The sequence below is a fragment of the Lepisosteus platostomus genome, chromosome 28 (genome assembly GCF_059453375.1).
Source record: "Lepisosteus platostomus isolate fLepPlt1 chromosome 28, fLepPlt1.hap1, whole genome shotgun sequence".
Lineage (NCBI taxonomy): Eukaryota > Metazoa > Chordata > Actinopteri > Semionotiformes > Lepisosteidae > Lepisosteus > Lepisosteus platostomus.
In genome coordinates, this window is record NC_142638.1 from 10,030,141 (window position 1) to 10,042,211 (window position 12,071).

General features: G+C 53.7%; 1 protein-coding gene across 3 annotated transcripts in view; it reads left to right on the top strand.

Moving 5' to 3' along the window:
* LOC148638850 (insulin-like growth factor-binding protein 4) overlaps positions 1-11,227 on the top strand; it is a 28,945-nt gene extending 17,718 nt beyond the window's left edge. For 2 of the 3 annotated variants that reach the window (XM_088623223.1, XM_088623224.1), the window contains 3 exons: positions 3,807-3,973; positions 4,647-4,772; positions 5,598-11,227. In XM_088623223.1, coding sequence (XP_088479349.1) covers positions 3,807-3,973; positions 4,647-4,772; positions 5,598-5,735 — 431 coding nt within the window. In that variant the 3' untranslated portion in view covers positions 5,736-11,227. The remainder of the gene's footprint in view (positions 1-3,806; positions 3,974-4,646; positions 4,773-5,597) is intronic. The other variant, XM_088623225.1, reaches the window with a different exon arrangement.
* The last annotated feature ends 844 nt before the right edge of the window (positions 11,228-12,071 follow it).

A 12,071-nucleotide genomic window follows, 5' to 3' on the forward strand; every position in this document is an offset into this window, starting at 1 on the left:
GTCTGCTGCCCAGACCCTCGGGCTTGGAAACTGGCTTTCTTGCTCTCTTTCTTCTTGGTCCTAAAGAGATCAAGAGACTACGCCCCCCCCCCCGTGCCCCTCGTCCCCGATATAGGAACAGCCAAACCTCAGAGCAGCCGTTTCCCAAAGGGGACAGCGCGAGCCGAGCAGAACAGGGTGAGCAGAGGACAGTTTGTCTCCCTGAGGACTTCATCAGGAGCCCAGCTCCGGCTTTCAGGGGTGTCAGGCACTCAACAAGCCAGCTCAAAAGTCACCAAGCGCAAAACAAACAGACTTCACGGGTTTGAAAGTATACGAACTGCTGGCTGTGGCCCTATCACAAAGAGCAATCAGAAGCTGACATGAACATGTCTGAGGCCTCTGCCAGCCCCTGGGTGTCAAGGATGCCTATCCCTACACAGGAAAGCAGTGCTCACTGCTGAGCACACTGGGCCTGCAAACGGCACAGACAAGGGCTCTGCATCAACAGTAACAAACAACAGAGGGAGCACATGCTGATCTGGAGCCCCCCCATAGAACATTCCAAATATGCTGCATCCTGAGCACAGCAGAGCCCAATCAGTGCTGAAAACGATGATGTTCTGGTCTTTACCTGTTTACGCGGCTGGCTGTAGTGAACTTCCTTGCTAACAGGCTCCATGTGTTGTGCTGCGGTCCGCCTGGAGGTATACCACCCAGGAGCTGCTGCTCGTTAGGCCCGGGAATCTCAGGGGCTCGTGATCTCAGGAGAGACTGCCAGGGCTGTCTCAATGCTGCAGTGCCCCACGAGCTTCTACAGAGGGGGCTGTTCTGTTCCTCAAATTTGGACACATTTTTCTAAGGTTGTGGAATGTTTTACTGCTTCCTTGACCTCCCTGCTTGTCCCAGTAAAATTTATACCCATGGTAATCTTGTGCCCACATGCTCTGCCTCTAAAGAGCCCTGTCACATTGTAGCTGACTAGCTGCAAGGACAGGGCATCACCAGCACAAGAACACGGCAGAAATGACAGCAGCACATTGCTTGTCCTGCAGGGCCTGATGCTGACGAATGGGTGCAGTGGGACTCCTAGTTTTAAAAGTCATATACCTGTGAAACTCCAGTTGCGCAAACATGTGACCTGCCCTCTAACTGCCAGACAAAATCAAGTTAACTTCAATGTTAGTTACAAGGAATCATACAAGCAGCCCCTGTTATAACTGCTGTATCTTTACAGGTTGGGAAATGTGGTCTTCGGGATACGTGATTCGGGAGAGTAGGTCTCCATTTTTGTGGCGGGCCCTCTTACACACCTGCCAGGAAGTAACAGTACAGGAAACCCAGCTGCAGAGACAGCTGAAATGCGAGAGACTGGGAACTGGGAGTTTACTCTTGGCAACACAGTGACACTGGGGTGTCTTCTAGAGTTTGTATGCATTCCCTATGGGTGTTTCCTCCCACATCCCACTGATGCATCCTAGGTTAACTGGTGTTAATACACGCATGTGTCAGTGTCCTGAGATGGACTGGTGTTGTCCTGTCTCACTCCCATCCTGCCTTGCACCCTGTCTTCAGGGATCTGCTCTGTGTTGCCATGACCCTCACCAGGAAAAGGCAGCTTTCCGATAACAGGAAAGCAGGATGGGAGGTCAATCCAGCAGGATTTCACCTGCCTCCCCAGTCTCGGTATTTGACATGATCAGCTTTTTCTCTGAATTTCTCCTTGTGCAGGGCTGGTCGGACCTGCGAATTCTCCAAGGCAAACAAACGCAGTTGCCACTGCACAGACATTTGATCTTCTGCAGGTCTCCCTGCGCTCCGCACCACACAGCTCCCTCTCAAACAGAATACAGTATCTCTACCTCAGCATTGCGAGACACAAGACCAGGTGGGGTCGAGCAGAGACCCAGTCTGAAGCAGGCAGATAATCCGAAGCAAAAGGAACAATATCCTCACAAATGCAGCAGCTTTCTGTGAACTGAAGTGATCCGGTCTGCTCTGTGAGTGTTCACATTCCATCAGAGCCTAATCTCCTTTCAATGCATATTTTCTGGAAAAAAAACACACAACCTTTAGTAGCACCTGTGCAGCTTGCTTCTCCAAAGTGATCTCCCATGTAATAATCTCTCTATCCCTTCAAGACCAGATCTGACTCTCGACCCCAACAGTTCCCTGTTCTGACCCGGTTCAGAACCCTCGTGCACTGCACGTTCCCAAGTTAAGCTTGGCCATCAAAGCCCACTTGCATTAACTTGAATGCTGAGCCTAATCAGAAGACTCAATTGTTGCCCCTTTGTGCGGGGGCTACCAAGCTCAGCCTCCACGCCACTGGTCTGAGTCTCTGCGCTCTGGGTTCTGAAATCACCCCCACCACAGCGCTGCTGCAGGACCCATGGTGCGTCTGAACACCTGGCGCGCTGGAGGGCTAAAACCCTGAGCAGAGCCCTGCCAGCAGGCTTTCAGAGAAGGAAGAAAAACGCCGTCTTAAGGCTTTTGTCAAAAAACTCTTGATTGACCCCAGCGCTGCACTCTGGTGATAAAGAGCTTAGTCAGCATGGAAGCCTTTCTCCAGGAAGGAAAAACTATCTGAATGCCTCTATGTGCCCTCTTATGTGAAACAAAAGAGCCTGAAAAAAAGAGTAAAAGCGTTCCAGCGCTCTGTTTAAGCACGCACAGTGCTTGTGTTTACCGTGTGAAGTAATCTGGTTAGAAGGGCTCTCTCTCTTCCTCGGAAAAACCCCGGCACTCTTCAGGAGATTAAATTCCACGCTCAGAGCCACTGAGTGCGGGCACGAGGAGCGAGAGGGGAGCTCTGCCCATCACACGGCCGGAGCTCTGGGGGTCACGGGGCTGGGAGGTGCTGGGAGACCACAGCTCTGTTGCGAAAGTTCACGTTGGTTTTGTTGTGGGAGGGGGGACAAACCTCTGTCCATTAGGCACGCGTGAGGAGAACTCCATGGCTTATTCCATGTCCCTATTATGAAAAAGATGAGAGACCTATAGGGAAAACCAAGCTGCTGCTGTAGTTGGTGTTGGTGGACCAGTAGGTGGCGCTGTTCCCTCTTTCCATAACAATGTCCCATTGTGGTGACTGCAGTACAACAAGAGGTGCAGTTAAAGAATCCCTGGGACTATTGATACCAGTGTCCTGGCAAAAATTAACTTCTCTACCTGATCTGCTGTGTGGTGGGGCTGCTGGTGCAGAACGGCCGCGGTGTGTCTCCCAGGTGGGGATACTGGTGCAGAATGGCTGCGCTGTGTCTCCCAGATGGGGCTGCTGGTGCAGAACGGACGCTGTGTGTCTCCCAGGTGGGGCTGCGGGTACAGAACAGACCCTGTGTGTCTCCCATGTGGGGACACTGGTGCAGAGTGGCAACTGTGTGTTTCCCAGGTGGGGACACTGGTGCAGAGTGGCCACTGTGTGTCTCCCAGGTGGGGCTGCTTGTGCAGAACAGACGCTGTGTGTCTCCCAGGTGGGGCTGCTTGTGCAGAATGGCGGCTGTGTGTCTCCCAGGTGGGGATACTGGTGCACACTGGCCGCGGTGTGTCTCCCAGGTGGGGATACTGGTGCAGAATGGCCGCTGTGTGTCTCCCATGTGGGGACACTGGTGCAGAGTGGCAACTGTGTGTTTCCCAGGTGAGAGACGCACTGCAGCAGTATAAAGTGGTGCAATTTCCTCTTGCAGAGAAAGAGCCAGCAGGGCTCATTCTCCATAAACAGTGCTACAGAAGTGCAGGGAATGATTAGTCCTCCCAGCTCCAGGGCTGTGGGGTTCTCTGTGCCTCCTGCCGCCTGACAGGACTGTTCTGATGTTTTGTCTCTGGAGCAGCGGAAAAGGAAGAGCAGCTGAACTTGGATCATCCCAACAACAGCCACATCCCCTGCAGCCCCCAGGACAAGAAGTGCATCCAGAAGCAGATCGCCAGGCAGCAGCGGGAGAAGGGCAGCAACCAGAAGACCAAAAACAACCGCGAGGACCCCAAGCCTGCCCTGGTACGGGTCACGGGTTCGAGCACAGGCCCCATTGCCAGCCGATCGAGACCGGGGGTTCCCCTGGCCCGCAAAAGCGGCCGAGCCCTGCTGAGGTTAGGGTGGGACCCGATTCCCGGCCTTCTCCTGTCTCGTCTTTCTCAGTAGAAAGAGCGCCCCCCTGTGGCCTCCTAGCCGCCTGCAGGCTCGCGGTTACGTCAGCGAAGGACGTGCCCCTCCTCCAGGGGGCGCTGAACCTTCTGCATGCAGCTGCAGAGCTGGCAGAGCATCAGAACCGGAACTGGTGGGCACAGAGACAGAGGGGCCCAGCTGGCGAGAACCAAGCAGCACACAGGAAATGACCAAAACAAATGAATTCACTAGTAAAAGCTCAGCCACCTTTTGCATGGGTAATGATCATTCAACCTAAATGAGAAGATGGGTTATAAAGCACCATATTAACTTGGATTCATAACTTAGAGCATAACCTTCAGAGATGTAGGTACTGCACGTAACTACGTGCCAGGAGAGAGAAGAGAAACTATCAATGCTGAAGGAGAATGAGCTGATTATGTAACAAAACCTGCAGGACATTGCTGACCGAAGAACCTGACGGAAATGGTGGTGCTGTTGCTCTTGTGTCGGTATCTCGTAGGCGTGTGAGCACAAACTCTTAACTTGCGATTGTGCCCTGCAGGCGCCGTGCCGTGCTGACCTGCAGAGGGCGCTGGAGAGGCTGGCGTCTCACACCCGGACCCACGAGGACCTGTACACCATCCCCATCCCCAACTGTGACAAGAACGGAGACTTCAACCCCAAACAGGTCTGTGCTCCTCTGTCGGGGGTCCCCCACTACGTCACTGTCCTGGACAGTGATCCTCATCTTACACCTGTAGATTCCAGAACTGGGGTGCTGTCTGTGTTGCAGCCCCACCTGGATGATGCGACGGCAGCCATAGTGCGCCAGAACACTCCCCACACACCAGCTCTCAGTGGGGAGGAGAGCAGAGTGATGAAGCCAGTTCATAGAGAGGGATTATTAGGAGGCCATGATTGGTAAGGGCCAATTGGAAATTTGGCCAGGACACTGGGGTTACACCCCTACTCTTTTCTCCTCGTGTCTGAGTGGGTTTCCTGCAGGAGCTCTGGTTTGCTCCCCCAGTCAAAAGACACACTGGTAGGGCAACTGGCTTCTGGGAAAACTGGCCCTGGTGTGAGTGGGTCTGTGTGTGCCCTGTGATGGACTGGCCTCCTGTCCAGGGCGCACCCTGCCTTATACCTGTTGCTTGCTGGGATAGGCTCCAGCTGCCCTTAAGAAAATGGGTTTAAAGACACATTCACAATCTGGGACATGTTCAAATAAAATGGGTTTTTGGGTGTATTCCCAAGCCTAGGAGTTAATCTGTGAGGTTGGGTCTGTATTGCTCCCGTGCAGTGCACTGACTGGACCCTGACCCAGCTGTACTCAGGGGGTGTGGGAGAATGGGGGTTTCTGCACCCCGCTTTCACCTGGGGCTGCGTCCAGCCTGTATTGCACCCCCACCTGCGTGAGTCGGGCCCCACTCATGTCACAGGATTAAGAGCAGGCAGGCCAGGGACCGGAGAGCCCAGAGCTGACTGTCTCTGCGCGGGCCTGTCTGCTCCACAGTGCCACCCCGCGCGCGATGGCCAGAGGGGGAAGTGCTGGTGTGTGGACCAGAAGACCGGCATCCGCCTGACCAACCCGCAGGACATGCGAGTGGACCAGAGCTGCCAGCAGCTGGCCGCCGACCCGCAGAGGAAGTGAGCCGGGCCCGGCCTGGGGCCTGAGGCCCGCGGGCCAGACTCCCCTGGCGCTGATCTGTACAGTAAAGGAAGGACTAGACCACACAACCTCACCGGACCAGCGCGGAGGAGCCGGTGTGGGGGGAGGGGGGGGAGATCCGTTACTTTCACTTCGCGTTTCGCGCGAGTAGGGCGTTTTCCGTGGAGACAAAGCCAGCCGTTCCCTCTTCCAGTACGATTCGTTAGTTTGCGGAAAGAAACCCAAGAGAGACCGACAATCAAAGCAGTTAACATGATGCTCTCGCAGGGGGCGTGAAAGCAAGGCCATGCAGTCTCACGCCACAGTAAGACCGTGAAACTGGGGCTTCGACGGCACCCCCAAATACCCGACCAGGGGCCGTGGGTGTTTTCTGAACTATCCGGGGATTAGGTGAGCTCTCTGGTTTCACATTCTTACTGTAACATGAAAGTAAGCGCCAGTCCAGACCATTAGGAGAGGAGCTTGGAGATGAAGTGAAGTTTTTTCACTTCGTTGCTAAAACTACAGGGGCGACAGGCGAGGAGCCCCCCTCAGCGACCTGGAGACTTGAGTTTATTTGCACATCCTGTCCAATGTTTAAGCTATTTTTTATTTTTATTATTATTCTGTTTTTTTTTCTTTAAAAAAAAAAGGTTTGTTCGGTTTTTTTTTAAATCTAGCCTCACAGATAGCAAAATGCACAGCCTGCCGGCTCTTCAGCTGCAGCCTGTAGTGCCAATAACATCAGGGGAACCAGGAGCGAAACTGGCAGGAATTATGAGCTCCAGCTTTCCAGCCCCGCTGGAAGAGAAAAGGGATCGCTTTGAAGAACTGCAGTCTAACTTCACAGGGCAGGAACACATTCTCTCTCACTCTCCGCTCTCGTTTCCTGCCCCGCGTTTCTGCATCGCCGCCTGCGCCAGGGTCCGAGCGCCGCGCGCCTGGAGACGCGGGGGCAGTTTGCGCTCTTGCCGGCGGCCTGTGGGAAGGAAGGGTATCTGCGTGAGCGGTATCGGCGCTCTCTCGGTGCACAAAGAGCAGGGTGGGGGATCGTTTAGGGCTTTAAAAAACGAAACAAGACATCGGCCACGGCTCTTCATAGCCGTCGGCGGTCTCCAAAAAAAAAACTTTCCGCTTATCCCGACTCTGGCAGCTGACTCTCTGAGACAGAAAGCTTCGTATAAACAAGAGGATTGAATGGACGTGCTCTGGATTTGACTTCCAGGGGAGAGCTTGTGAAGATGAATTTAAAAAAAAAATCTAGTTTTTCCTTTTCTAAAACGCGCGCGCCTCCTAATTCGCGCGAGCCCGTCCCCGGATCCGGCTCCGCTCTCGAGACCCGACACACACAGCACGGGCCGGCGCTCGGGGCCCTTCCGCAGCGCGCGCGCGGCCCGCGAAGAGAAGCTGGACTCCCCGCTCGGGGAGCGCGCGCGCGCGCGGCTCGCCCCTGTCCGGAAACTGCTCGCGCCGGTTCCAGCACCAGGGGCGTGTGCTGGAAAATCCCGATAGCCGCGCGCAGTCCCGCCGGGCCGCCGTGTTTCCTGGACACACATTCAGAAACGGCTCACTTTCCCACAGGGAGTAACAAAAGAACAAGGCCGGGACTTTGCAAAATCAACCACTACTAAGAAAAGGAAAGCTCGATCTAAAACCACTTTCCCACTCGTGTCCGCACTTTCCCTCCGAGAGCCTTCGCTCGGGACGCAGCGAGGAGAGTATTTCCTGTTTAGTCTCGGTTCTGTTATCTGAATAAAAAACTGGGGAAAAGTAGGTCGAGGTGGTTCGAGTCAAGGAAGCGAACGCATGGCGAATCCCAGACGAGCCGCTGTGATAGTGATGCCAGACGAGTGCGTCTTGTTTCACTCCATTTACACGCGTAGCTTCAGTCTGTAACGACCGCGGGTTTGGGACTCAGGAAATGGGGTGGAACAACACAGTTATTAACTCGAACCGGGCAAAGGTACACACCCAGGGACAGGGGTGACAGCGCTGCACCCTCACTGACACACACGGAGGGGAAGGACTGTCCCCCACCCTCCGCCCCACTACATACAGTCCCGCAGTCCCGCCCCCGGGCGCTGTTCTCAGCGCGCCCCGCGTGGCGCTACATACCTAAACGGCGTGAGGGGGCCCAGCGCACGTGCTCAGCGCGAGCCCCTGCTGAGGGAACGAGCCGGTTTAACCCGGGTCTGCCCGGGCGCGCGAGCGGAATCAGCATGAAATCTGGGGATGGCTTCCTCTCGGCCCAGCCGGTGGATCTTCAGCGGGCTGTCGAGTGTCCGTGCTGAGACAGCGTTGCAGCATCTGACTCTCCAGGACATTATAGCAGCACGCTAATCAAAGCCTTTTAAAACTATTCAAACGGCGTGATGACACTTACATCAGCATCACAGCGTTACACAGCGTGCAGGTAACCTAACGACACGCCAGTCATTAACCCTTCGCCTCTCAAACCCAAGTTCTGTCTCCCCGAAGAGCCGCGTCGGACCCCGGACAGCACCGGGGTCACAGCTCGCCCCCCCCGGGCACGGGGCGCGCCCTCCCCTCTTCGACACCGCGCTCTTCCGCTGGGCGCCTGTCTGCACCAGCAAGACCCGATGCCACATGAACCCACGGAGGAGCTCCAATATCCCCTGGAAGCCCACCCCATGGTGCTGCCTGTTCCACGAGCAGAACACACTCCGGACGCTTCTCCGTGTAAAATAACCGCTTGCCAACAGCCCGCGTTCCGCCGCGCCGCGGGCAGGGCTGTGTTCCTGACGCTGTCACATCGAGCGCGTTCCCCGCTGGGGCGAAACACAGTGGCTCATGAGATGGGAAACGAAAACCTTGTGGAAGGCACAGAGTTGTACAACATGGCGCCTAGGGTCACTGGCAGTTAAAAGCAGAAGTGCCCCCTGAGTTAGAGGGGTACAAGTGCAGCCCCAGAGTCAGGGTCCCGGGGGGTCAGGGGGTCACACTATTGCCCTAATCCACACCGGCAGGGGAGCAGGCTCAGCGCAGTACCGAGACGCTGGAATTCAAGACACTACTGTGTTGCAGGAACCGAGTAATGACGTACGGACACAAAAACCTTTACTGTTTATGAAAGACATCTTGAAAATGTACCTAGATTGCATCGGAAAAGCCAGTTAAATCACATTTAGAAAGCTACTGTAGCTAGACCTCTCCTATCTAGAAAGCGATCTAGATTCCACCTGGAAAGCTATCTGGATTACGTCTGGAAAGCTATCTAGATCGCATTGAATCTGCAAATGTTATTCACGTACTATGCTAAAAAGCAAGATCAGAATACAACCTAGCAAGAGATATATTGCGGAAGAGACAGCCGTCTTTCAGACAGAAGCCAGATTTCAAACACTATCACAACAGTAACGCTGTTGTCAATGTTTTTGTAGAAGAAGTTAGAGCTTTACCATTTTGTATAAACAAACTTGAATCTTTGTCTCAGTGTAAATCTTAATTCCGTATTTAATTTCTATTTTTTTTAATTTAAAGGTATTGCTGTTTAATGTAGGGTAAATCAGTATTTGATTAAAAAAAAATAATTTGCTGAAAGACTATATTGGGAAATTATGAAATATTGTGCCTATGTAATTGGACAAAACTGTAATTGTTAGCTTTTCCGTGCCATGAGGAATGAGTGGTGTTAGGCATGTTTTTACATGATGATTTGCTTTAGTGGGTGTGGCTCTCAGTGTTACTGGCGAGGGCGCTGGGGCTGGCTGGTGAGAGCTCCTGCAGTGCTCTTCTACGGGGTCAGAGAGGAACGTTTCACACTTCATCACAGATTAAAATGCTGTCATTTTGGTTTGGCTCAGCACAAATAACCGATTGCACGGCGTGTATTTATATCTGTCTGTTAGCAGATTTAGAAAAATAAGCCCTCGAGTCATTTTGCAAAGCCAAAGAGTGGCCCACAAATTCTCTCCTGGCGTGGAACGAAGCAATTTGATTTTGTGTTCCTTCCATTGTTTAATCACAGACTCCCGTGCTGGGGGGGGGGAGGGAGCCCCACGCTGCACGTGGTTCAGAATCTGAGGCACGAGCGATCCGAGTGTGTTACTCTCGGTTACTCCCTCCTCAGAGGCGCGCAGGGAGCCTTCGGCAGGTGCCAGAGCTAAGCTGAGAGAGCGAGACAGCCAGACCAAAACACGGCTCTGACACTGAGTCTCACTTCTTAGTAAAGTGCTTCAATATCGGATCTGTGCCAAAACGAGAAAAAGCTCGACTCGGTGACATACATGTACAGTACGTTTATATAAAAAAGTGTTTTGCTTTCTGACATGTTGATGCACATTTGTTCAGTGGGGCTTTACTAACTGAGCTGATCTCTGTCTGCTGTGTGGGTGTAGCCAGCGTGCTTTGTGCCCAAAACCTGATACCAAACAGACTGGACTGTATGTAAACCCATCAACGTGTGAACCTCCACAAGAGATTAAAGACCTCCCAGCCACCTGCTTACAAACTGTCAAACACCAAGCAGAAGACACAGGCCAAAGCCAGACTGCCGCTCACAAAATTGACTTCTGCACCCCGGCGTGTTTGTGTTTCACTCCTTACTGCTGTCCAGAACATTCAGTTGTGGCAACACACGTACAAGAGGCCCTGAATAGATTCCACCGTGGCAGCGCTAAGCTCTGAAAGGAAATGCATACGTGCTGCCACAATTTTCATGACCAGGGGATTGTGGGATAGGATGCCCTTCATTAGAGGATTAATGAGGTGCTGTATTCCGGAAAGGGCACATAGGGCCTGTCTTTTTCCCAAGAAACAGCTTGTAGACCCAGTGCCGCTGTTTGTTTGACAATTCCTTTTAGTATCAGCGTAATCTTTTTTTTAAATAACAGGCTGAAAGAGAATCTTTTGTTTACTTCCTGCAAGGCCAAATAAACAGGGGGAACCGTACTGTAAAGATGTCGGCAGGAAGGTAACTGTGCCAGAGGCGGGCTGGATGAGACAGTCTCAGGAGAGTGGTGCTTGGGTCGAGTCCTCTCTCGGCTCGGCTCGCGGACGGCGTGACCGTTGGTCCCCCTGGTGCGCGGGGAGGCTGTGGGGGACCGAGGGCCGCCTGGGGTGGGGGAGTCCCAACTGCACCGGGAGTGCCAGGACACCGGGCCCACTGTAGCCCCGTCCCCTCTGCTCCGCTGTCAGGGCAGACAGCTGCTTCTCTCGTTTTCTGTTTCACTTGAGGCTGAAGCAGAGGCCCCAGACCGGCCTGTCTGACCCTCTCCGCTCCGCATGAGGACTCTCTCCCTGGACGGCAGACCCAGCCGTGGTTCGGCACCAGCGCCCGGGTCCGGAGGCGCTCCTGGGGCTGTGTGTGTGTGTGAAGGCAGGACGAGCCCTGGTGGGGTGGGGTCTGGCTCTTCCCCACCTGGATGACATTGTGTATGTGCTATAAACCACCAATTGTTTTCACTTCTTAAGGATGTATTCAAGACAATTGCATAAATGTATTACATTTTATTAAAGGTATAATAGTACACCACTTCCCGCCTTGTGCACTGGTCTCTCTGGGTGCAGGCTTTGACTGGTCCAGGGTCTCTCAGGTAAACTGGCCCAGCAGCTCCCGCCGGAATTCCCGGGTCCTGAATATTCCGGCTCAAGGGTTGTGAAGACACTGCATCGCACCTTAAGAAGTTTCCAAACAATTTCATCTTTAGCTGAAGGGTGGGGAGGGGGTGTCATTACTCTTTTGAATCAGTACGTGAATCGTGACACACCGTAAATGGAGAACTATTTCCTCAAGAGCTTGAAAAGTGAAGCGTCTTGTGCGCTGGCTGCAGCGGGTTACACGCAGAATGTTGTCCCATGATGCTCTCTGCTCTGCCGTCAGATCCGGCTCAATCAGTGACACTTTCAACCCGTTCCTCTCCACCGGCCAGCGCGTGACAGCTCATTAACACTGAGCGGAAGCAGGGCTCGTCAGCCAGCATCAGTGCTGATTTAGCACTTTCCAGAAGAGGTGCCGAAAATAACCTTGGTAAGAGCTGTGCCGGCTCAGGACGTAGGGGTGGGTGGAGGGCAGGGAGAGCGGTCCTGCTCCACACAGCCCCTGCGGACAGAGCTGGATTCAGCTCACTTGGCATCTGTCCCGCGCAGGAAGACCTCTTTAACGGTAATAATTACTGAGTCATCACAGCAGGTTGGGCAGGGGACCCACAGCAACACTCTTGTCTCCTGGCTCAGAGTTCTGGCAGAGTTTGCGCAATCTGGGCACCCCCAGGGGTCGCCCTGCTCGGTATCGTCCGGGTTCGTCACTGCGGCTGCTTTAATTGGAGTCGGCGGTTAATGCCCACCTTGGCGAGGGCAGAGGAAGGGTCTCGATGCAGA